Source organism: Sus scrofa, chromosome 3 (assembly GCF_000003025.6).
Source record: "Sus scrofa isolate TJ Tabasco breed Duroc chromosome 3, Sscrofa11.1, whole genome shotgun sequence".
Classification (NCBI taxonomy): domain Eukaryota; kingdom Metazoa; phylum Chordata; class Mammalia; order Artiodactyla; family Suidae; genus Sus; species Sus scrofa.
This window is the reverse complement of record NC_010445.4, coordinates 70,012,976-70,040,603: the sequence shown is the minus strand read 5'-3', so window position 1 is coordinate 70,040,603 and position 27,628 is coordinate 70,012,976. Positions and strand designations below refer to the sequence as shown.

At 37.4% G+C, this 27,628-nt stretch overlaps 1 protein-coding gene across 1 annotated transcript in view; it reads right to left on the bottom strand.

Moving 5' to 3' along the window:
- EXOC6B (exocyst complex component 6B) overlaps positions 1–27,628 on the bottom strand; it is a 607,547-nt gene that overhangs the window by 506,099 nt on the left and 73,820 nt on the right. Inside the window, 5 exon segments of the mRNA XM_013996035.2 lie at positions 374–578; positions 14,404–14,449; positions 14,560–14,650; positions 16,588–16,635; positions 22,408–22,573. Coding sequence (XP_013851489.2) covers positions 374–578; positions 14,404–14,449; positions 14,560–14,650; positions 16,588–16,635; positions 22,408–22,573 — 556 coding nt within the window.

Sequence of the window (27,628 nt, the reverse complement as noted above, 5' to 3'; positions counted from 1 at the left end):
ATAGTAAATAATCAACCAAAGGTGCCTATAGCACAATTTAGCTCATTACCTAGAAAGAGAACTTAAATCTTGGGGTTTAAACCAAAGCCAATGAAAGTATTCAAAATACAGAAAAACCTCTTCAAAGCCCCAATATAAAGCACCACAGTCGATCATTATTTACTGAACAGCCACAGAGCAAAACAACATACTAGTAAATGGGAGACTGCTCTGTTAAGAAAATAAAATATATTTTTTAATTATGTATTCCCATAAAGATGAAGGTCCTCCTTAAAATGACAAGAAATAATTAAGGCACTTAACAGAGAGAAACCCGTTTTTAACACAATACTTGCAAAGTCATTGGCCAATCTATTATAAACCCAAGACCTACTTGCTTCATGGCAGTCTCTCCAATTTTGTCTGAATGTTTGCGGATACTCTCCAGAAAGTCTTTGAGATCAGACATAGAAACATCCTTAATTTCTTCTCGAAGCTTGGGGATATTGTCCACCATCACCTTGCAGAATCGATAGTGGCTTACTTGAGGCAGATAGGTATGCTCTAGATGTTCCAGAGTTTTCAGTGCAGGATAATGCCTATAAAAGGAATTGTATCACCTTTAGCTCAACTTAATCTCCTTTAGAGCCACAGATATATTTCTCAGGCAAAATTTCTAGCCTGAATTAGTTTTTACTTTAAGATAAATCCAGTTATTGTTTCAATAAAAACATCAATGGAGAAATAAGTGTCAAATTATTAAAAATTAAAATATGCATTAAAGGACTTGATGGAAGTTCTCTGGTGGCTCAGTGGGTTAAGGATCCAGTGTCACTGCTGTGGCTTGGATCACTGCTGTGGCACAGGTTCCATCCCTGGCCTGGGAACTTCCACATGCTGCAGGAACGGCCAAAAAATTTTTTAAAGACTTAATAAATTATAATCACAAAAGATTTTATCCCAAGAATACAGAAAACTGAGAGAATCCATCAATGATATTCACTGAATAGAATAAAGGTCAATGATGGGGAAGGGAAGAATAAAGGAAAACATAAAATAATCACATCAATGCTACAAAAATAATTCTATAAAATAAAGTACCCAAGGAGAGACTTCCAACTATGACATAAGGAAGAACTTAGCAAATCTTCTGCCCAAAAAGCAAATATAAACTAGAAAAAACTGTACCAAACAACCATTTCAGGACTCTGAAAACTGGAAAGAACTCTGAAAAGGAGAACAAACTGGAAAGGATTTATTCATGAAGACTGCTAAACAGAGGGACTCTTTGGTGGTTTTGCCTGGGGCTACCTACAACACCCTCTCCATGATGCCCCCACAATCCCATCATTGGTTATAACTTGTCAGGAAAACCAGCAGCTTCTCTGCCATTAGGGGCCGACACGTGTGAAGCAGAGGATGAAAATCCAAAATTGATTGGTGCTCTTAGGAAAAGTAGCAAATATAGTTTAAAAAAAAAAAAAAAAAAAAGGAGGGGAGGAGCCTCCAGCTCTACTGGCCTGAAGTTTCTCTAGGTTGGGACAAAGAGTACAGCAAAGGACTAACCAAAAACTTAAAAAAGGGAAGTCCTAGAAAAAAGAGACCCAGAGAAGCACCTGATAGCTCTTTGTATAGCCCTAGCTAATGGAGATGCTGTGCACAAGTAATGAACACCTAAAAGGGCCCTGGATGAGTATAAGCCAGGAGGCATGTGCATAAGAAAAGGCCTGGCAGAAAATAAAAGCTCAGCAGACTTCCTAACCCACATAACAAGTCCACTGGCAAAGGGTAGACACCTTATCAGCTCATGTTTCTTTGAGCATGCAGGACCAAAAAAACATTAGCTGATGACTCTCCTTTAAAAATGAAAATGAAGGAGTTCCCTGGTGACCTAGCAGTTAAAGGGTCTGGCACTGTCACTCCTAAGGCACAGGATCGATCCCTGGCCCAGGAACTTCTGCATGCCACAAGAACAGCCAAAAAAGGGGCAGGGGGCGGTGAAATATATTCCAAGATAAACAAAGACTGAGAGGATTCCTTGCTAGCATATCTGTCTTATAAAAAAATATTTGAAAAAGCCAGAAAGGAAATGATAACAGACAGTAACTTGAATTCACAAAGAGAAAGAAGAAGAAAAAATGAAGAGCATAGGAAACAATGAATATATGCTAAACATAAAAGACTGCACAAAGATAGTTTTTCTCTTTTCTTCTTTTAATTTCATTAAAGGACAAGTTTTTTTAGAAGCAGTGATTATGACACTGTATTATTGGGTTTATAAAATATATAGATATAATATAAATGACAATAATAGCACAAAAGTGCAGGGAAGAAATGGAGTTAAACTGAAGCAAAACTGCCTCTATATACAATGTCAAAACTACATCAGCAATGACCTAAAACAGACTGTGACAAAGGAAGAAGAAGATTATAATTCACAGAGTAACTGCTAAGAAAATAACTCAATAAACGAATCTGTCTAGGAACCAAGAGGTTGCAAGTTCAATCCCTGGCCTTGCTCAGTGGGTTATGGATCTGGCGTTGCCGTGAGCTGTGGTGTAGGTCACAGACTCGGCTTGGATCTGGCGTTGCTGTGGCTCTGGCGTAGGCCGGCAGCTATAGCTCCAATTGGACTCCTAGCCTGGGAAGCGCCATATGCTGCAGGTGTGGTGAAAAGACAAAAAAGACAAAAAAAAAAAAAAAAAAAAAAAAAAAGAAAAGAACTCAAAAATAAATATCATTTAAAAATTTATAGAGGAATTAAAATAGTACCAAAAAGGAGTAAAAGATAAATAAGAACAAAAAAGACATGAAAAACATAGAAAACAAAGAGTAAAACTCAACTATATCCATAATTACATTAAATGCAAGTGGACTAATAAGCATTTCAATCAAAAGGCAGACATTGTCAGATAGGATTTAAAAAGTATAATCCAACTATATGTTACCTACAAGAAATATACTTTAGATTCACAGGTACAAAAAGGTTAAAGACAAAATAAGATATACCCAAGAAGTAACCATAAAAGCGAGGCTACATTAACATCAGATACCACAGATTTTAAGACAACAAATATTGCTGGAAACGCAGAAGGATGTTTCACAATAATAATAGAGGAGTTCCTACTGTGGCTCAGTGGTAATGAAACCAACTAGTATCCATGAGGATGCAGGTTCAATCCCTGGCCTTGCTCAGTTAGTTAAGGATCAGCGTTGCCATGAGCCGTGGTGTAGGTCACTGATGCACCTCACATCCTGTGTTGCTCCAGCTGTGGTGTAGGCCGGTAGCTGTAGCTCCAATTCGGCCCCTAGTCCAGGAACTTCCATACGCCTCAGGTGTGGCCCTGAAAAGACAAAAAATAAAAAGGGACAATATTTATCTTATTGGTAAGAAAACTTCCTTAAGCACAAATAAAACTAAGATTGCTAACAACTAAGTAAAACTAAGTAAAAACATAATAAGAATAAGAATAAAGATTATTTGTAATACATACACTTGAGGGGTTTTTTTAAGCAGAGAACAAAGAAAAGGCACAAAACACCCCCAAAAAAGACTAACTAATGGGAAGGGAAGTTGGGAGGTGAAGAAATACAAATCGAAAACATAATTTTGTCAGAATTCCCGCTGTGGCACAGTGGGTTAATAATCCGACTGTAACGGCTCAGGTCACTGTGGAAGTGGGGGCTTGATCCCTGGCTGGGGAACTTCTATGTGCCACAAGTGCAGCCGTAAAAAAAAAAGTTTGTCACTCAAACTGCCAAAGATTTCTTTAAAAATAATGGATATTATTATTAGGAGTTTCAATAAATGAGAATTCATAGGAGTTCCCATCATGGCGCAGTGGTTAACGAATCCGACTAGGAACCATGAGGCTGTGGGTTCGATCCCTGGCCTTGCTCAGTGGGTTAAGGATCTGGCGTTGCCGTGAGCTGTGGTGTAGGTTGCAGACGCCGCTCGGATCCCGTGTTGCTGTAGCTGTGGTGTAGGCCGGCAGCTACAGCTCCGATTAGACCCCTAGCCTGGGACCCTCCATATGCCACGGGAGCGGCCCAAGAAATGGCAAAAAAGACAAAAAAAAAAAAAAAAAAAAAAAAGAATTCACAGTCTGCTGGTAAACAAATTTGTATTAATGATACAAGCTTTCAATGAAAAATAATGAAAAATTTTACTAAACAAGTATTCTAAACTTGCATTTCCCCAAAAAAATATTAGATATACAAAAATATGTATGACTCTTGAATTGCAGTTATTTACATTAGCAAATAAAAAATTAATCTAGATGTCTATTCATAAGGAATTTGTTAAACAATATGATATATCCATGTAATATGCATATCCAAAGACTAATAAAATAGCAAAGTGTTTACAATATTGCTGAGTGAAAATTATTTCAAAAAATATAAATTGTATCATAATATTTTACAAATATGTATATATTACAAATATGTATGTAAATTATGAATATGTATGCACGTGTGCACTACACTATTACAAGCACACAAACATAAGTACACAGAAAATGACTAGGAAAACATATACAAAAATGTCAACCATGATTTTTTTCCCTTTGCGTAGAAACATTATGGTTGATAATATTCTCTTCATATTTTTAATTTCCTAATTTCCACATTTCCCATGATATATTTAGTATAGGAAAAACTCAGATCCTGATTTCTGTAAATAAAAGAACTTTAGTTCTATTTTAGATTTTAAGAATGAATCTCATAGTAGATACATAAGGTCTTCTTACTCCAATGCACTTAATACCACAAACACTGAAGACTAAAGGTTGGTTTTACCTATTTTTTATGTTTTTCCTTCCTGTGTTCCAAAAATCAAAATCTTAGTCCAAATAAGTGAAAGATAAAAGAGATTTGTTTCCTCTAAATTTAGAAATAAAAGTACAAATTTAGTTTAATCTGAAATGGTTGCTTTTATTAAAATTTTGCAGACTCAAAAACAGTACAATTCACATGGTTTAGTGTAAACAGAACGGTGTTTATACTACAATTAGGTATGAAGAGTTATGTGCAATAAAATGCAATTCCTCTAGAGAGAAACTTTAGAATGGATAGAAAGCCAGAAATTAAGCCAAAAAGATAAACACACTTTGGGGTTTAGTTATATTTTGGAACATTGTTTATAGAATGAGAAAAATCTAACAGTGTTGCCTGCGGACACAAGGCACATTCACTGATGAGACACATGGCTGCAAGCTGAAAACATCTGGTCTGTCAAATAACTCCACATTTTTCAAAGCTAATTAGTACAAAAACCAGTGATTTCTGGCAATAAAGAATGTTGCTTTATTTCCCCATTGTCCTTTCCATAATACACTCATATTCCAACTATAACAGATCAGAAGATTCATTCAAATTTCTAGTGTACTTCAGTATCCGTGACAGATTAAAAAATGATAGCCAATTAAACATTTTATAGCAGACACCAGAAGAAAAAAATCTATTTCCAAGGGCCATGGAAATCTAAAAAAAGATTTTGACATCACCTCTAATAACCACTAAACATTACTAAAACTGAGTCAAAAATTCCTAAGTTTCATTTGCACGTGTGCTAGCTTTCCCCCTCCCTCCCTGGTCTCCCTCATCCAGGCTTCCTAATAGAGATATGAGCGGAAAGAAAGTAAATGAAATAAAAGCAAGCCATTTTAAAAATAATAATAATAAGGCAGGAAAAGAGGTCTGAATAATCCTAAAAATTGGATAACTTCAGGTCAGAATAACTTAGACATGGTCGAATGCTATCCTGAGAAGAGGAATGTTGATTCTAGGCAAATTAAATCTTGGTATTTTTGCCATGGTATGGAACTCTTTCACAATGATGGTTTTTAAAATTCTAGTAAATAATCTTTTAAAGTGGGTCACAACTACCCACGAGAATTTTTTTAAAATTCAGAATATGATAAGAATATGAAACAAAAGGTTTCACGACAGAAAATATTAGTGCTTTTTCTAATCAAAGAGCATCATTAACAAATATTTAATATTTTCTCTGTGTTAGAGATTGAAAGGTGGTCAGATATCTCTCCTTAGAGAGTATAAAACCTAGTAGCATAATCAATATTTACAGCATTTAAAAAAAGAGAAAAATCTAGGCTTCCAGCTATGAAGGAACGGACGTGAACTCTCACTCTTAAGAAGTAGAATGCTCCAACATGTAACATGACGGCGGATAATGTGAGGAAAAAAATGTGTGTGTGTGTGTGTGTGTGTGTATGTGTCTGTGTTTATATATATATATATGGATGACTAGGTCACTTTCCTATACAGCAGAAATTGACAGAACATTCTAAATCAACTATAATTTAAGAAATAATAAAAATCTTTAAAAATTAATAACATAAAATAAAAAAATTAGGAAGTAGAATACTAGCTAAAATTATAAAACAACTACCTATCAATTATACAGAACTGTAATCTCTGAAAAAAGTGAAATGAACAAGGTGAATTTAAGAGTTATCTGGGTTGTCTGCCTGAACATGATTTCTAGATCATGGACACAGTCAGAGAAAACCCAAACAGAGCCCAGCAACTTAGCAGAGTTAGCACGCGAGACAGGAGTTCAGGAAAGCTGATGAACCTTAAGGTCCTGTAGCAAAATTCCCCCCAAGAGGGGAGCAATGTGAGGAAAAAAAAAACCTCCAGAAATTTGCACAAGGGTTCCCTTGAGTCTTCGCCAAGTACTAGGTCAGAAACAGGAAAAGTGAAATTCCACATGGACGGGCATAAAGAAGGAAGAGAAGGGAAGGCAAGGAGGGAAGAGAAGGAGGAAGAGACAGATACCAGCAAGATATAAGATAAACAGTTCAAGAAGCTCAGATAAGGCAGAGAAACATTTGAACTCTGCACAGCCAAAGTGAAGAGTCCCTGGGGATTTCTGAGTTATTCAAAATAGATAAATACTACTCTGAGCGACCCCTGGAATGAAGGAAGGCCTAGCAAAGCTTAAAAATGGGGTTTGATGGGATCAAATGGATCTGCAAACAACTCAACTATTTGCCAAAACAAAAACCAACACTCCCTAAGGGGGAAAAAAAAAAAAAAAAAAAAAAAAGCCCCCTAAAATCTAGATACTCAGCAACATAATAGACTGACTATGATCCAATCAAAACTTACTAGGCAAGATAAGAATAAAAAACTGACCTATAAGTAGGAAAAACAAAATCAGTCTTCAGAGTGACAGAACTAGCAAAAAAAGTAGATAAAAATAAATATTAGAGTTCTGCAACATGTATTTAAAGAAAGATTCAAAAATAACAAGAGAAATTAACATAATAACCAAATGGAACTCCTAAAGATGAAAAACATGTGAAATGAAAATTTTACTGGATGGGATTAAAAGACTAGACCATGAAAAACAGCAATAAAATCTATCCCATATAAAGCACAGAGGAAAAAGACTGAGGAAAAAGAAGATCCTCAAGTCACCCGTGAGACTATATGAAGTTGTCCAACAGAGATATAACTGAAATCTCAGAATGAGGATGGAAAAAGGACAAAAAAAGGTTGGAAAAATAATTTCTGGACATTTTCCAGATTTTATGAAAATTATAAACCCACAAAGCCAAGTAACTAAACAAACCACAAGCAGGATAAATCACACACACGTGCATGCATGCACACATATTTACACCGAAGTACATCAATATCAAATTGCTGAGACCAAATTATACGGACAAAAGTTTTAAAACAGCTGGAAAAAAGACATATTAAGGACAGAGTGGCAGAAAGGTTAAGACTGTTCACATAATTCTCCCTCAGAAAGACAAAGACAAAAGACAAAGAACTGGCATCTTAAGAACTAACAAATATATAAACCTAGCATCATATACCCATCAAAGACATATTTAAAAATGAAGGTGAGGAGTTCCCGTCGTGGCTCAGTGGTTAATGAATCCAACTAGGAACCATGAGGTTGCGTGTTCGATCCCTGGCCTCGCTCAGTGGGTTAAGGATCCGCCATTGCTGTGAGCTGTGGTGTAGGTTGCAGATGCAGCTCAGATCCCACGTTGCTGTAGCTCTGGTGTAGGCTGGCGGCTACAGCTCCAATTTGACCCCTAGCCTGGGAACCTCCATAGGCTGTGGGAGCGGCCCAAGAAATGGCAAAAAGACCAAAAAAAAAAAAATGAAGGTGAACAGTGAGATACCATTTCACACCCACCAAGACGGCCATAATCAAAAGATAGACAATAAGTATTGGCTAGAATACAGAGAAAATGGAGTCCTCATATGCCACTGGTAGGAAGGTAAAATGGCACAGCTGCTTTGGAAAACAGCCTGGCAGTTCCTCAAATGGTTAAACAGAGTTACCACATGATCAAGCAAAATTTCATTCCTAGGTATATATATAGTCAAGGGAAATGAAACGTATGTCCCACAAAAACTTATAAACAAAAATTCATAGCAGCATTATTTGCAAAAGCTCCAAATTATAAACAATCCAAAGAACTACTTATTGCATGATTCCATTTTTATGAAATGTTCAGAATAAGTAATCTGCAGAGACAGAAAGTGAATCAGTGGTTCCTAATAGTTGCAAAAGGGGAATGGGACAGGAGAAAATTGGGTAGTTATGGCCAAGGGGCTCAGAGTATCTTTTGGGAAGAATAAAAACTTTGCAAAATTAATTGTGGTGATTGGTCACACATTTCTGAATACAATAAAAGCCACCGAATTGTACTTTTTAAATGGATGAAGTGAAAAGGATGTGAACTCTATCTCAATGAAGCTGTTACAAATATTTTAGAGAGAGTTCCCATTGTGGCTCAGGGGTAATGAATCTGACTAGTATCCATGAGCAGGTGGGTTTGATCCCTGGGCTCGCTCGGTGGGTTGGGGATCCGGCATTGCCATGAGTTGCGGAGTAGGTCGCAATCGTGGCTAGGATCTGGCGTTGCTGTGGCTGTGGTGTAGGCAGGCAGCTACAGCTCCAATTTGACCCCTGGCCTGGGAACTTACATATGTCACAGGTGTGGCCCTAAAAAAAAAATCAAAATATATATTATATTAGCAAAAAGGATATTAAAAATAGACAATGTAAAAAATGAAACCAAAAGAAAGAAGCAGCAGCTACCTGTATTAATACCAAAATATACATATTTCAGGAAAAGGAATATTATCAAGGAAAACGAATCTTCTCTAATAATAAATGGGTTATTTCATCAAAAAGATTCACCATGCTAAATGTGTATGCAGCCAATAAAAGAGCTTCAAAGTACACATAGCAAGAACTGAAAGAACGGAAAGACGACATTAGCAAATCTATAATCATGATAGGCAATTTCAACACTCCTCTGTCAGTAAATGACAAATGCAAAATCATCAGGATGTAGAAAACCTGAACACCACCATCAACCAAGTATGTCTAAGTGACTTAATGCTCTCCTCAATGAAACATACATTATTTTGAAGCGCACATGTAATTTTCTCCAAAACAGACCATATGCCAGGCCATAACACAAGTCTCAACAGACATAAAAGGTTGAAATTTTACATTTATGAACACAATGAACTAAAACTACAAATTGATTTTGGAAAACCTGGAAAATCCTCTAATATTTAGAAATTAGCCAATTCACTTCTAAATAATCAGTGCAATAAAATTTTAAAATCACAACGAAAATTAGAAAATAATTGAAATAAATGTAGAAAACCCCATAACATCATAAAACATCTAAGATACCATTAAAGGACTGCTTAGAGAGACATGTACAGTTTTATTTACTACACTTCATTAGAAAATAGAACCAAAGTCAATGCTTTAGGCTTCCACTTAATAAAGCTAGAAAAAGAGCACATTATTTACAATAGCCAGGACATGGAAGCAACCTAAATGTCCACTGACAGATGAATGGATAAAGAAAATGTGGTATATATACACAATGCGTTACCCATAAAAAAGAATGAAATAATGCGATCTACAACAACATGGATGGACCTAGAAATTATCATACTAAGTGAAGTCAGACAAAGACAAATATTATACGATATCATTTGTATATGGAATCTAAAAAATGATACAAATGAACTTATTTACAAAACAGAAAAAGACTCAGAAACACAGGAAATAAACTTATGGTTACCAAAGGGGAAAGAAGGTGAGATAAATAGGAATTTGGAATTAACAGATACACACTACTATATACAAAATAGATGAACAAGGACCTATATATAGTACAGGAAACTATATTCAATATCTTATAATAACCTATAATGAAAAAGAATATATGTACATATAACTGAATCACTCTGCTATACATCTGAAACTAACACAACATTGTATATCAACTATACTTCAATTTAAAAAAAGAGTATAGGAGTTCCCGTCGTGGCGCAGTGGTTAACGAATCCGACTAGGAACCATGAGGTTGCGGGTTCGGTCCCTGCCCTTGCTCAGTGGGTTAACGATCCGGCGTTGCCGTGAGCTGTGGTGTAGGTTGCAGACGCGGCTCGGATCCCGCGTTGCTGTGGCTCTGGCGTAGGCCGGTGGCTACAGCTCCGATTCAACCCCTAGCCTGGGAACCTCCATATGCCACGGGAGTGGCCCAAGAAATAGCAACAACAACAACAACAACAACAACAAAAATAAAAAAATAAAAAAAGAGTATACTAAACCCCCGGTAAGCAGAAGAAAGGAAATACTAAAGATAACAGCAAAAATTAGTAAAATAGAAAAGTAAGGAAAACTACTCAACAAAACCTAAAGATGCTTTTTTTCAAAAAAAATTAATAAAAATTGGAGTTCCCATCATGGCTCAGCGGAAACAAATGTGACTAGGACCCGTGAGGATGCAGGTTTTATCCCTGGCCTCGCTCAGTGGGTTATGGATCTGGCATTGTCATGAGCTGTGGTGTAGGTTACAGATGCAGCTCAGATCTGGCATTGATGTGGCTGAGGCATAGGCCAGGAGCTACAACTCCGATTCGACCCCTAGGCTGGGAACTTTCATAGCCGTGGATGCAGCCCTAATAAGACAAAAAATAATAATAAAAATTGATAAACCTCTAGCCAAAATAATCAGAGAGATAGAAACAAAGACAGAAAAGACATAAATTATCAATATAAGCAATAAAAGAAAGTATCACTATAGATCCTACGCATGTTGAAATAATAAAGGAATATTATGAATAACTTTTGTTAATGAATTCAGCAACTTGAATTTCAACGACTCAAATTATTTGAAAGACACAAATAAGCAAAATTTACTCAAGAAACACAAAATGCAAACATCCATGTATTTATTTTTTTAATTAAATTTGTAGTTAGCAACTATCTCACCAAAAACAAATCTCCTGGTCCAAACGGCTTCAGTGGTAGATTCTACCAACTATTTAAGGAAAACAATGCCAACACTATACAAATTCTTCCAGAAAACCAAAGAGAGAAAACTTTCCAAGTTATTCACAAGGCCAGCATTAATCTAATACCAAAATCAGACAAAGATATTACAAATAAAGAAAATTACAGATAAATATTGTCATGAACACAGACACAAAAATCCTCAACAAAATTTTGGCAAATCAAATACAATATCATATGAAAAAGGATAATGTACCATGACCAAGTGGGATTTATTCCATGAATCCAAGTTTGGTTTCACATTCAATAATCAATATAATCCATACTAATAAACTAAAAAAGAAATTAAAAACATATGATCATCTCACGGACATAGAAAAAAAAAAAGCGTTAGACAAAAACAATATTCATTCCTGATAGAAACTTGCAACAGCTAGAAATGGAAGCAAATGTCAACTTTATAAAACAACATGTACATAAAAACTACACCAAGCATCTTAATGGGGAAATGCTTTTCCCCTAAGATCAAGAACAAGACAAGGACATCCACTCTCACCATTTCTATTCAGCATTGCACTGGAGACTCCAGCCAGTTCAGAAAGACAAGAAAAACAAACCAAAAAGCAAGTATCCCAATTGGAAAGAAAGAAATCTGTCTTCACTTGCAGACAAGATAATCATCTACATAGAAAATCCAATGAAATATACAAAAAAAGCTATTAGAATTAGTGAGTGATTTAGTAAGTTTACAGAATACAAGATAAACAAAAATTAATGGTATATTAGTAATATATGACTGAAAATTAAAACTTAAAAATCAGTATCATTTAAAATAAGCATCATAAAATTTGAAACATTTAGGGACAGGCATGCAAAAAAAAAATGTAAGACGTGTTCACTAAAAACTACAAATATTGCTGAAAAAAAAAAATTACGATACTGATGAGTGAGGGTAAGATAGACCATCATGGGATACAAGGGACCTAGTAAGGTAAGAATGTCTGCATAGGAAGGCAGCCTGGCAGGGAATATCAGAGCGAAACTGGATGAGGAGGACATTCAGGCAGGACAGAAGCATAACACAGGGTATCAGAGCCCAACTGGAGTAAGGAGGATAACAGAAAGGAGAGCAACTCAATATGTGGAGTTGATATAGCCCAAGGAAGGCCAGGAAATATAATCCTACTATGTGCCAGAAGAAGGCTGAGCTAGAAATACTGGTGAACAGCACTTATAACAATCACTGGAATTGAGAAGAAATGTGGATTTATATAATGACCACTACTGAGCAATTAAAATAAGTGAATTAGATCTCTATGGATAAATTTTAAACAGCTCTTCACTGGCATGTAAGCCCCATAAGAGCAGATTTTTTGGTCTATTTTGTTCAGAGGCATAACCCCAAGACTAAGAGCAACGCCTAGCAATACAGTAGGTACTCGATTCATTTTTTGTTGAATGAACGAATAAAGTTTAAAAAAAAATCAGGACTGAAAACTACTCATGTAAATGTTTTTAAAAACATAAAATACAATATATGATTTATGGATATAACAACATTGGCAAGAAGGACACTCACCAAACTTATGATACTGGTGTCCTCAGGGGAGTAGGGAGGAAATAGGACTGAGGAAAGGGATATGAGTTTTATCTGTAATCTCTTAAAAGTTCATCTTTACCTCTCTGTGTCCATGAATATGTTAATATAGATGCCATAAATATTAACATACATATGAATCAAAACTGGAAAATTATTACTATCTGTTAAGTCAGAAAAGCTGTTATAACTTCAGAACTTCACAGAAAGGTTATCAGGAAAATCATATTACTTTCCATCTCATTGAACAGAATTTCTCACATTGTTCAACTTCTGTTCTCTGACATGAACATGTCTTCCTGGGGAGAAGGCAGTCTGGGAAACAATCCTAAGAAATTCAGAAACTCTTCATGCCTCATACTTTAGCTTTCAAGTTCTTGAGAATTTAGAATCTTTATTCTTAATATTTTTATTCTTATTTCAGTATTAAATACATTTAAATTCCAGACTTTTTTCCCTCAAAACTAGGTAAAATTAACATTCTGGGAGATGTGTCCTATTTATCCTATTGCTTCACATACTCTCATCATACTGCAAGGCACCCCCCGGGCAGAGAGGGTAGGGATGCTTACTCCAATTTGGAAAAAGGAGCCAGTCACTATAATGTTTCTTCTGGAATGAAACCAGATGAAAATAACACACAGGAGAGGAGTCCTCTGAATTTATTAACCTTGACCTTGCCCCCTTGTGACAGTCAACTTTATATATCAACTTGGTTAGGCCAGGGTACCCAGAGATTCACTCAAATATTATTCTAGATAACTTCTGGGAAGGTATTTTTCACATGCGATGATTACCACTTAAATCAGTAGACTGTGAGTAACGAAGAATATTCTCCATAATGTAGGTGGGCTTCATTCAATCAGTTAAAGGTCCTGATAGAACAAAGACTAACCTTCCCAGGGGAAGAGGAAATTCTGCCAGCAGACTGTCTTCAGACTCCGGCAATAGTATTAACTCTTCCCTGACACTAGCCTCCCAGCCAGCTATGCTTGATCATCTGATCCGGTTCCCTAGGGATAAAAATCAGTATCCCTCTCCCTCTCTTCGACTCCTCCTCTCTCCCCCTCTGTCCCCCCTTTCCCCCAACACACACACACACACCATATTGGTTCTGCTTAAATGAAGAACCCTGACTGATTCACTCCTGCACCAGAACCAATAACTTATTTTTTCTACTACAATACTAAACCAAAGTATGTTTCTCAAATTCACTATCACTAAAACAGTTACATGTTTTTCCCCTAAAAGGTTGGGTCTTCTAAAAAATCAAACTATGTGTAGCATTTTTTATTAAACATAAAACATGACAAAATACATCAGCATACCACTAGCATATGTAAATATGTCTCAGAAATATGTCCCAGTCAACAGATATACAAAAGGAGAGAGATGATGTTATACGGACAATTATTTTTTGAAATGTTATGCTTAATATGGACTTTCAAAAAATTCTAAATAACAAAAATTTTAGATAATAAAAAGTATTCAATAAAAAAAAAAATCTTACCTTTTTGTTTTCATCTGGTCCCTCAGTTTGCTATACATCTCCAGGACTTGAAAGAGAGGGAGAAAAGAGCACACATGCATTATTTAGAGAAAGTGAAAGACTAATTAAAGCTAAAGGAATTACATCAAGAATCCTACTCTATTTCCAGTTCCTCACCTGGAAGACACAGCATTAATTTATCAACAGTGGCAGAAATATTTCTCTGTTGTAGTCGACACTGCTTCAGCTCTTCCATTGCTATTACCAGCTTGGCAAGAGGGGAAAAAAAAAAAAAAACTGAATTATGCCAACAGCTGTAAATAAAAAGCTTTCAGTCACATTTTTCCCCCCTATGTTCAATTCATCAGAAAATTCCAGACAGTTTCATAGTAAGACCTGCCAAGCAGACTAAGGTACTGCCTTTCTCAACCAGTAAAACATCCCTGCATGGTTTCCCACTTTCTCCCCAAGATCCATACATACTAAACCAGGAAAAGCTAGGTGAAATGAAATCTTAAAATTCAGAGGCTCTCCAGGAGAAAAGAAAAAATTTGCAGACTTTGCTCCAAACCCTATTCAGACACTTCATGATTTACGATTGTAAAAATCTTCTGAGAAGATCCTATATTTCTTTCATCAGTGCTAGACTCCTAGAGGAAAACAGTCCTTGCCATACAGCTTCAAATGAATCTGGAAAATAATCTTCAACTAAATCTCTATTTCAACAAATAAACCACACACTTAGAAGTTGTGGCTTTTCCAAGAGTTCCAGTTTAGTGAAAAGTAACTCACTTTTCTTCCCATAGCTGTTTTAAAGTCTTCCATCTGAGGTCATACCACAATATAACTACATTGCACTCCTTAATTTAAAATATGTGAGACAAACTTTTAAAAAGCAATAATCTACACAGTCTCTTACAGTATTCATCTCATACCCATATCTAAAAAGGTTATCCACTTAGATACCATGCAAAAAAGAACAAAAGCGAATGGTCCTGATTAATGTACTGATAAAACAATCAAAGGCTATCCTTAAAGATTATTGAAATTAAACATTAAATAAGTATTAGGCAATAAGGAAGGTCTCTGATATAGAGAACAGTAATAGACTCCAAGTCAGAAAACTTTGGGTTTTAGTCCCAGCCTTGCCAATTACTATGTAAAATTTAGAACATCTTCTGTTTTGCTTTCCTAATCCATAAAATTAAGTGATAATACCTGTCCTGACTTTGTCTTAGGTCTGCCATGAGGATTAAATGAGAAAATGGATATAAAATCTTACAAACTATGATGACTTAAATGTGAGTATATCAATTAATAGAATCAATAATATTTTAACAAATATTTATGGAGCATTCATGTTGCGCCAATCACTGTTTAGGTAGGTAGATGGGATACGGCAATGCATTACAAAAAAAAAAGGAAAAAAAAATATCCTGGAGTTCCCATCGTGGCACAGTGGAAATGAATCCAACTAGGAACCATGAGGTTTCGGGTTTGATCCCTGGCCTCTCTCAGTGGGTTAAGGATCCAGCATTGCCGAGAGCTGTGGTGTAGGTCGCAGATGCACCTCAGATCTAGCATTGCTATGGCTGTGACGTAGGTCGGCAGCTGTGGCTGCGATTAGACCCCTAGCCTGAGAACCTCCATATGGCCACGGGTGCAGCCCTGAAAAGACAAAAATAATAATAATAAAAATAAAAAATCCCGACCTCAGGGAGCTGAATTTCTAACGAAAGGAGACAGACAAAAAACAAACATATAAAGAAACTCTAAAATATCAGAGCATGATAGGTGCAGTGGAGAAAAATAAAGCAGGAAAGGTAAAAAGGATACAGGAGGTGAAAATGAGACTGCGATTCTAAATACAGTGGCTAGAAAAGACCTCATTAAGGAACTAACATAGCAAACACCTGAAATAGGTAGACACTGAGGAAAGAACATTCCAGGCAGAGGAAACAGCATTGCTCATATTACAACCACTCAACTGACTCAAAAACATAGCTGAGGAAGGTGACATACTCTCTCATTAAGCTTTCTAATGGCTATATTCATTTACTTCAAATAAATAGGAAAAGCAACATAATGTCCAAGTTCCTCCCACATGCTGCTTATGGTCTTATAAGCCACTAAGTCAAGAACATAGTCCATAAAAACAGAATTACAAGAAACAAAAGATTTTTTCAAAAGATAAACTGGCCTTACTTCCTTTCCTTCATGTTGTAGTTTTCTATTAGTATCCGTCACTTGATTCTGTGGAGAGAAGACAATCAAATTCATAAACAGACAATAGTTGGAGATGATCAAAATGTTAAAATGAAAAGACTAAGAATAGGTATTCGGATAGTTTCCATATTCCACCACATTTTGGTTTAGTGGCATTCTCTTGGGATTAAATGATATCAACTTTTCCACTTTTTGTATGACATTTCAAGCAATAAAAAAAAATTACTAAAAAATATGTTCAGTTTGAAACATTACAGATTAAAATAATATAACAACTAAAGATCACAGTTTAATTTTGGAAATAGAAAAAAGGAAAGAAAAACATTATAACAGGAAAAATAACCCATAAAGAACCTTACCATCTCTATTACATATAGAAAGAACAAATTTTATGACAGATACTCCTCACTTCACCAATGTATTCCTGGAAAACTTGAATATAAGTTGAACTTTTTAACTCAGGTCAAAGTTTTCTACATATTATTCTAAATTTTAGAAAACATTTCATCTTAAATTTGGGGTATCATTAATTCTTAACAGTTCCTGGGAGTTCCCATTGTGGCTCAGTGGTTAGCGAATCCGACTAGGAACCATGAGGTTGCGGGTTCGATCCCTGCCCTTGCTCAGTGGGTTAAGGATCTGGCATTGCCGTGAGCTGTGGTGTAGGTTGCAGACGCGGCTTGGATCCCGCGCTGCTCTGCGGGCTCTGCGGCCTCTGCGTGGCTCCGGCGTAGGCTGGTGGCTACAGCTCCGCTTAGACCCCTAGCCTGGGAACCTCCATATGCCACAGGAGCAGCCCAAGAAATGGCAAAAAGACAAAAAAAAAAAAAAAAAAAAAAAACCAGTTCCTAACGCTTCCATTTTTCTAAATTAATCTCTCCATCAAACAGTCAAAATCAAGTGCACAAGCCTTAATACTATGTAGAGTTCATAATTTACAGGACTAGCACTCCTTATTTTGGTAGCCATTTTTGAAGACTTAATTGATATTTTTTTTTTACCTTTTTTAACGATTTTTATTTTTTCCATTATAGTTGGTTTACAGTGTTCTGTCAATTTTTGACTGTACAGCAAAATTAGGTATAGAGAATAACACTCTCCTCACTTTCTGAAACATTAGCATAACATGAGCCACATTAACTTCTAAAGCTTTCTTTAATGGGCTTCCTACCCTCTCACCAACAATTGCCACTCCTTACACATTTAAGATTTTCCCTTAATCCAGCATTTCCTATTATTTCCCTTAAAACACCAAGAAATGTTAATTAATAGGTACTCTGCACATGCACAGAGAAGTGCACAAGTGTGCATACATACACATATTAATACATATGGGACATACTGCTAAACAGGTTTATTCAGGACTTCTTGAAGCATTTGATATTCTACAGCATTGTAAATGCCCAAGAAGGAACCATCATACAGTGTTTTCCAACTTATTTTCTACAACACCCTTTTACTGAAGATCATCTCAAGAAACTAGGTTTTTAGGAACACACCCCTGAAAATTTTGCCCTGAACTATTATACACCACACACTATACCTGACTATGGTTTTCTGAGCAGATTACCACATGCACTGCCATTATAGCAAAAATGAAGCAATAAACATAACATAAATGAATGGGAGTTGCTGTGTTCCAATAAAACTTTATTTACAAAAACAGGAAGCAGCAAGCTGGATTTGGCCTGCAATATGACATAACTTGCTGATCCTTGGTCTAGAATAAGTGATATCTGAAGAGTTTATTATTCAAACCAATAAATGGCTGTTACTAAAAAATAGCATTAATATCAACTCAATATAAGAAAAAGTCTTTAAGTAATGTGAACAAAAAATGGGGTGGGTTGCCTTGAGTCATCATTATTCAAAAATAATTTTTTTCATCTTAAACAGGAGATCTCACAAAATTCAACCTTCCATAAATACTACTAAATTCAGCATGATTGGCTCTACTAGAATACTTTGTTTACCTTATAAAGATACCAATTCTGAAACTTTCTTTTTCTACTTCAAACTCACTGTAAGAAACATATTTTAGGAATTCCCATGGTGGCTGAGAAGGTTAAGAACCCAACATAGTGTCCATGAGGATGTGGCTCAATCCCTGGCCTCACACAGTGGGTTAAGGATCTGGCATTGACGCAAGTTGCAGTATAGGTCACAGATGCAGCCCAGATCTGTGACCTACAATCTGCCATTGCTGTGCCTGTGGCATAGGGCCAGCAGCTGCAGCTCCAACTGGACCCCTAGCTTGGGAATTTCCATATGCTGCAGATGTGGCCATAAAAAGAGAAAAAAAAAAAAAGAAAATAAATATATTTTACATTGCAACCCAATATACAAGTATAGGGAATGCATGCATACATACATACATACGTACACACACAAATATGAGCTGAAACAAAATTTTCAAGAAACAATGTTCATTCTTACTATTCCTTTTTCTATTCTGTTTCAATTATTATTAAAAATACTGATCCTGGCCCACTAAATTGATTTCATGCAAACCATATTTCTAAACATCCTCAGGAGCATAACCAAAGCTTCTGATGAGAAAGAAAAATACTATTTCAATACTATTTGAACATAACAATGAGAAGAAACTATGTTGCCTATCAAGGATGCTATTCTTGATTCAGAGAACATATATATGGATATATATACACATACGCATACACACACATACATACATACATACTGTGAATCAAAAGAAATAGTAGGTATCCTTAAGAGTATACTTTCTTTTCATTGTTATGTTCAAATAATACTGACAGTAGGTAATACTTAACCTTTTCCATTTTGTAAACTCTTTTCTAGACTTCAAGAATCTTTCACAGGCTTTTACTACAGGTTGAACGGATCCCCCTAAAGCAGAGTCTCCCAGATGTTGCTGGTACACTTTAATCCCCTCAGCTCTCAAAGTGAGTGGAACCTGAAACAGTCAAAACCTTTAACTGGTAGTCTCTAGCTCGCAACATCACTCAGGGGCATCCTGAGTAATGAGAGAGAATTTGCAACTTGAAATCTGAAAGAAGGAAGACAAGATGAGTACAAGCCAGCAGGTCATATCAGCAACTGGTGAGCATTACAGGCAATACTCAGATACTCTTCCATATGACCACTTCAGTAACCAGGCACAGAGCACCCTGCTGCCCATCATGGAACAGGGGCCCAGGAAGCAGAAGGAGAAGTCTGGAATACAGGTATCCAACAACAGCCCAAAGTGAGCATAAATGAATGGGAAGCTGGGATGGCTCAGTGAGGACAAACTGCTCTTGCAAAAGCCCCGTATCTTTGTTCTCACACATTTCAGTCACTTTTGTCCACTTGGGGCTTTTTAGTATCCCAAAAATTTGGTGTAACTTTTTATTTTAAATAAGATCATATTGTTCATATGTGTAATCTGCTTTGTACATTAAGCAAACATTTCTAATACTTTCACATCTCAGATACTCTTCTAGAATATATTGTAATTTATTATTCTTTTAAATGAATGTACTATGATTTATTTTGCTAATCCTTTGCTAAATGACTTTCAGGAACATTTTAGGGTTGGTTGGTTGGTTGGTGTGCTTTTTAGGGCCATACCTGTGGCATATGGAAGTTCCCAGACTAGAGGTCGAATGGGAGCTATAGCTGCCAGCCTATGCCATAGCCAGAGCAGTGCAGGATCCTAGCTGTGTCTGTGACCTATACCATAGCTCACAGCTATACCGGATCTCCCACCCACTGAAGAGGACAGGGGTTGAACCCACATCCTTGTGGATACTAGTCAGATTCATTTCTGCTGCGCTACAACAGGAACTCCCAACTTTCAGGGACATTTTAAAGTTTTAATCTTCTTAAAAAATCGTATGAACATCTTTATACATGCACCTGTAGCTTTAGAATAAATCTTAAAACTATGTGGAATTTTCAGTACTCAAATAAAATTGCTCTCCTTAAAAGTTGAAGTAGTTTATACTCCAACCAGCCATTCCCAAGTTGATAGGTATCATCTCCAATCTTAATTAACATTTTCATCTTTGTCATTTTATTAGGTGGCATTTTGTTATTTAAATTTGCATCCCTTTAATTATTTCTCAATTGTGGAGTTCCCGCCGTGGCGCAGTGGTTAACGAATCCGACTAGGAACCATGAGGTCGCGGGTTCGATCCCTGCCCTTGCTCAGTGGGTTAAGGATCCGGTGTTGCCGTGAGCTGTGGTGTAGGTTGCAGACGCGGCTCGGATCCCACGTTGCTGTGGCTCTGGCGTAGGCCGGTGGCTAAGCTCCGATTGGACCCCTAGCCTGGGAACCTCCATATGCCGCGGGAGCGACCCAACGAAATAGCAAAAAGACCAAAAAAAATAATAATAATAATTATTATTATTATTATTTCTCAATTGTAGAGTTCTTTTGTATTTCTTCTTATGTAAACTTAATATTAATATGTACTTCTCAGTTTTCTATTAAGAGTGTTCACATTTTTCCTATTAACCTACAAAGACTTTCTCTATGTTAAGGTTTGTCATATGTATTTACAAATATTTTCATTTATTATTTACTTTGTAATTTTTAAGTTGTATGTAGAAAGGTTTTTTCATTTTAATGTTGCTGTATGTATCAACATTTTCTTTCTGGCTTAAGAATTGTGTTTAGAAATGTATACCTCACTCCCAAAAATCACATAAATATTTACCTATATTTTCTGCTAGTTCTGTGATGATTTTGTCTTTTACACTTAACTCTTTAATTCATCTGAAATTAAATTTGGTACATTGACTAAGAAAGGAGTCTAACTTAATTAAAACAGTTACGTATTAAAGAACCTTAACGATAAATCAGAAGAGTTGCTACTTTTGGAGAGGATGGTGAAGAAAGCCACTGAGAAGAGTACAAAGAGAGATTTAATTTGCTTGGCAATACAGTTCTTAAGATGGCTGGAGAGTTGTACAGGTCCATTAAACTCTTATTTGGAACCTTGTGGCCCACTGTTTTGGACTTCAGAATTTTGGAGATTTTACGCAGATAATACGGTACAAATTGTTTACTATATAACACCCCTCAATGGGTAGTAGGACAGCATTTCATAATCAAACACATTAATATTTCCGTAGCAAAGTCAATTATTCAAGAAAAGTGAATATGGCCAGCCTCTTTCCTAAACTCGAATCTGTCATATCAAGACCGTGTTTTGGTAGAAGACACTCCACAACTATCACTAATTTTTTTCTTTTAGCTCAGATGACCATGCTACAAAGACCTCTACAGCCATGCTTTGCAATTCTGTCATTCAGCAGTGATGGCTTTTATCTAGCAAGGAAGTAGACAGTGACATCAGAGTCAACCAAGTTTCTGTTTGAAAGAAACTGTTACTGACTCTTGTTACTGGTTCTCATCCACATGCAGTTATCCCAAATAAATTTTTTTTGTCTTTTTAGGGCTGCACCCACAGCATATGGAAATTGGCAGGCTAGGGATCAAACTAGAGCTGTAGCTGCCAGCCTACACCACAGCCACAGCAATGCTAGCTCCTTAACCCACTGAGGGAGGCCAGGGATTGAACCCGTGTCCTCAAGGACACTAGTTGGGTTCGTTACCACTGAGCCACAACAGGAATGCCCCAAATGAATTTTAACTTAAAAGAGTATTCTTTTTAGCTAAAAGCCATATTCCCAATTATCGATGTTTCAGTACAAATTCCTTTCTTAACTATTCAAAATTCTTTAGTATAAATAGGTAACCCACAATGTATTCCTCTTTATATGTTAGGACCCCAGCACAGAACAGAGGAACAAGTCTTAGAGTCTCCTTACTTTGAGTTTCTGGGCTTCTCCTCTCACTTTCAACAGTTCCGTTATAGAGTCCACAAAGCCTTGGTAATGAAAGTTGCACATTTTCTCAATTTCTCGATCATGATTGCGGATACGAGTTTCAAGCTTCTCCATAAATCGTCCATGTTCCTCACCATCATAGACAGACCTTTTAAAAAATGGCATGAAGATTATACTAGATTTATATCTAAGAGAGAGAAACAGAATTACAAAGTTAGAAGCAAATGCGTTTAGAAATTAGATATTTAAATTACACAATCCATAGTGTAATCCAATTGTATTAATGTTGACCCAATGCTAGATGAGTATTTGTTTAGGAAAATCTAAATTCTTGCTTCTTTATATTTAAGTGTTCAAGAGTGTTCATTACAGAATCCTCATCATAGAATGAAAGGACTGAATTACAAACTCTTTGAACCTTTCTTTCTCAATTAAACTAATCTAGAAAAGCTTACTTTTGGATAAACCCAACTATCCAATCACTACAAGACTATACCCAAGAAGTTGATGCTGCTGGAGAAAAACCACATAGCTGTGCTGCTGGACTCAGTTTAGGTATCTAAAGACAATTTTTTGCTGTTGTTGTTGTCTTTTTAGGGCCACACCTGCGGCATATGGAGGTTCCCAGACTAGAGGTCCAACCGGAGAGGTAGCGGCCAGCCTACGCCAGAGTCACAGCAACGCCAGATCCAAGCTGAGTCTGCGACCTACACCACAGCTCATGGCAACTCGGGATCCTTAACCCACTGAGCAAGGCCAGGAATCGAACCCGTGTCCTCATGGATGCTAGTTGGGTTCATTAACCACTGTGCCACGATGAGAACTCCATCTGATGACAAATTTTAATTGGGCAGTCCAACACCGCTCACTAGTTACTACTAAAACTATCCCGCCAACATCACCACTGAAAAATCACTTTGTAGTCTCCAAAATGTGTGAAAACCTTGCTTTCTGCTCTCCTCAAGTGTCTACCCTCTCACTTTCAGCTGCTGACTAACTATACACATCACAAGAAAAAAATAAAAATATTTCCTCTTCTCTCACTGAAATCAACCAGCCTACTTACATCTGAAACTCCTACTCTGTCCGCCCTCCTGTAACAATGGAAAAAAGTATTTCAAGCTCTTATCTATAGTCATCCATTCCTATTGCCTCTAAGAACTTTCTCCTGCAACTATTCCCTTTTATCCCTACTCTATATTTTCTCCCACTCTGCTAAATTATTATCGTGGGTAAAAATAGGATTTTAAGACACCTGTCCTTACCTACACATTTCTCTCCAGCTATCAACTTATTTCTCTGCTCCTCTTCCCAGTAAAACTTCTTTCTACTTCCTCACCTTCCAATAGTTAGCATTCATTTTACTGTACCTGATGGCTGCATTTGCTGTGCTTTAAATACGCCTTCCTTCTTCAAACACTCTTATCTCTAGACATCAGTGATACCACAGTATTGTTTTTATCCTTTCGCTGACTTGCCTTCTCAATCTCCTTCCTGGGCTCCTCCTCTATTCTTTCTCTAAATATTCCTAAAATCTCTTCTCTTGTCTACCTATATTCTCTCACCAAGCAATGCCAGCTAATCCCATGGCTTTATACAGTGATGATTTCCTAATCCACACCTTCGATTCAGAGCACTTCCCTGAGCACTAGACTCAAATGTCTAGCTGTTTAATATATACCATTCCAATTCGATTTTTAAAAGCCATCTCAAATTACACACACACACACACACACAATCATCTATCACCAAACACTCTCTACTCCCAAACCCTCTCTACTCCCAAACCTGTTCCTCCCAAAAGCTGTCCTACCACTCAGCCACCCCATTGCAGCTATGGCACTATCCAGTTGCCTAAGTCAAAAATCCAAATCCAGGAGTCACTCCCAATGCACCTCTTTCCATCACACACCCCATCCAATTCATTAGTAAACCCTGAAAACTCAACCTCCAAAAGATGTCTTAAAATTGACCACATCCCACCACTTCACTAAAACCCTAGTCCAAACCTGTATCATTGCCACAATGAACCAATGCAACAGCTTCCTAAAAGTCTCTACTCTGCACTGCACATCCCTCCTACTCCCTATCCCAATGCAGGCACACGGCAGAAAAAATGATCTTTATAAAGCAATAGTTCAGTTTTTATCCACCTGCTTAAATCTCTCCAATACCTCTTCTTTAAAAAAGGAAAAAAATTTGGAGTTCCCGTCGTGGCACAGCAGAAATGATTCTGCCTAGGATTCATGAGAACGCAGGTTCGATCCCTGGCCTCACTCAGTGGGTGGGTCAAGGATCCGGCGTTGCCGTGAGCTATGGTGTAGGTCACAGACATGGATCAAATGTTGCTGTGACTGTGGTATAGGCTAACCGCTATAGCTCCAATTCGATCCCTAGCCAGGGAAGCTCCGTATGCCATGGATGCAGTCCTGGGGGGATAAAAAAAGGAATAAAAATCTTAAATGCTTACCATGGCCTTTAAGATCCCACATAATCTAGTCTCTGATTATATCTCTAACCTCATCTCTCTCTAGATTCCACCACTAGCCTTGTCTTCCTCCATCCTCTATGCTCCTGCTACACTGGATTTTTTTTTTCAGCCTTCTTCCTTCCTGTTTTTGTTGTTCTTATGCTAGTAACACCTTCCCTTATATCCTCAAACAAGTTTCTCCTTCCCATCATCCATGTTTTGTTACTTATCTTCCCCTCAACACATCCCAATTAGACTGTAAACTCCAGCCAAGAGCTTTGTCTGCCATATTCACCACTGTCCCCTTAAAACAGTGCCAGACAAGTAGTTGGCAATGAGTAAACATTCATCGACTAAATGAATAACTAACATTATCTTTAAGACCACTTTGAGCAGAAAAAGTAAAGCCTTCTGGGGGACAGGATTAAGATGGTGGAATAGAAGGGCTGGAGCTCACCTTCTCTCCTAAAAACAACAAAATTCACAACTAAAGACTGAGCACTCTTCACCCAAATGGACTGGAAACCTTAAAAAAGATACCCTACTCCAGAAGAAAAAGAGGAGGCCACATCAAGAGGTAGGAGGGGCGATTTCATGATATAAACAACTCCATACCTCCTGGGTGGGAAGCTCCACAGACTGGAAACTGGTTCACAGAGACTCACCTACAGGAGTGAGAGTTCTGAGCCCCACATCAAACCCTCACGTGCAGGGATCCAACACTGGGAGAAAGAGCCCCAGAGCATTGAAGGCCCGTGGGGCTTGTGCACAAGAGCTCCACGGGACCGGGGGAAACGGAGACCCCACTCTTAAAAGGCTCACACAGACTTTCACATGCACTGGGTCCCAGGGCAAAGCAAAGTCTCCAAGGGAATCTGGGTCAAACCTGACTGCAGTTCTTGGAGGACATCCTGGGAAAACAGGGGTGAACATGGCTTATTGTGAGGGAAGGACATTGAAAGCAAATCTCTCGGGAATATTCAGCAGCTGCCTTTCTTTGGAGGGGCCATTTTGGGAAAATCTGGCCCCCTGTCAGTCAGCTGCTGAAAAGCCCCAGGGCAAACAACAATCCAGGTGGGATCACAGCCCCACCCCTCAGTAAACAGGCTACCTAAAGACCCCTCAGACACACAGCTGCCTCTAATCCCATCCAGAGACTAAACCCCACCCACCAGAGGGATTAGAATCAGCTCCACCTAGCAGGTGGCAGGCATCAGCCCCTCCCATCAGGAAGCCTAAAGCAAGCCCCCATACTGACTTCAGCCACAGGGGGGCAGACATCAGAAGTAAGAGAGGCTACAACTCTATTAATCTGTAAGAAGGTCACCACACCAAAAACCTATAAAAATGAAAAGACAGAGGACTATAACTCAGATGAGGGAGAACAGGAAAAACCCCAGAAAAACAGCTAAGTGAGGAGGAGATTCTTAGTCTCCAGGAAAAAGATTTTAGACTGTTGATGCTGAAGAGGATACAAGACATTGGAAATAAACTGGAGGCAAAGATGGATAACTTACAGGAAACACTGACGAAAAGAGATACAAGAAATAAAACTTAAGAAGAGATGCAAAATACAATAACTGAAATAAAAAAATTCACTAGAAGCACCTAACAGCAGAATACAGGAGGCAGAAGAACGAATAAGTGAGGTGGAGGACAGATTAGTGGAAATTACGGATGCAGAATAGAAAAGAGAAAAAAGATTGAAAACAAATGAAGAGAGTCTCAGAGAACTCTGGGACAACGTTAAACGCACCAACATCCGTATTATAGGGGTGCCAGAAGGAGAATACCAGCATTTTTTGCAACATGGATGGACCTAGAAACTATCGTGCTAAGTGAAGTCAGCCGTACAATGAGACACCAACATCAAATGCTTTCACTGACATGTGGAATCTGAAAAAAGGACAGACTGAACTTCTTTGCAGAACAGATGCTGACTCACAGACATTGAAAAACTTATGGTCTCCGGAGGAGACAGTTTGGGGTGTGGGGGGATGTGCCTGGGCTGTGGGATGGAAATCCTGTGAAACTGGATTGTTATGATCATTATACAACTACAGATGTGATAAATTCATTTGAGTAATAAAAAATTTTTTTAAAAAAGCCACTTTGATCTCTGACATTTATTCAACAAATACGCATTTGCTCATTAACAACATTTTATGGTTTCATAATCATTTGTGGGTACCAGATCACGACCCTGATCCTGTGGATAAGAGAGCAGATCAGTTCCACTGCCCAAAACTCGTAGTAACCATAGAAAATACACATACAAGTTTCGCTTCCAGTAAAAATTCTGAACACTTCAGAAAAAGCAGAACAACTCATTTTCCTCCTTTAAAATAAAGCGAAGAGATTTTTATATAAATTAAAATAATCTGTTTTGACAATTAAGACACACTGTAGAATAACTACTTGCCTTAAAAGAGCTATTTAGAAAACACAAGACAGAATCTACCATTGACATTTGAACTAATTTCAAATAAGCATAATTTCTCCCTTCCAAAGGAAAAAAAAAGAAAAAGAAAAAGAAAGGTTTCCATGTGAAGGTACCAGTAGGTCCTGCCATTTGAAGAAGATGATAACCACTGAAAATTCATCAATCTAAATGGCATAAGATGTGGGAGTTCCCATTGTGGATCAGTGGGTTAAGAACCTGATGCTGTCTCTCTCCAGACGTGGGTTCAATTCCTGGCCTCACTCAGTGGGTTAAGGATCTGGCATTGCCAC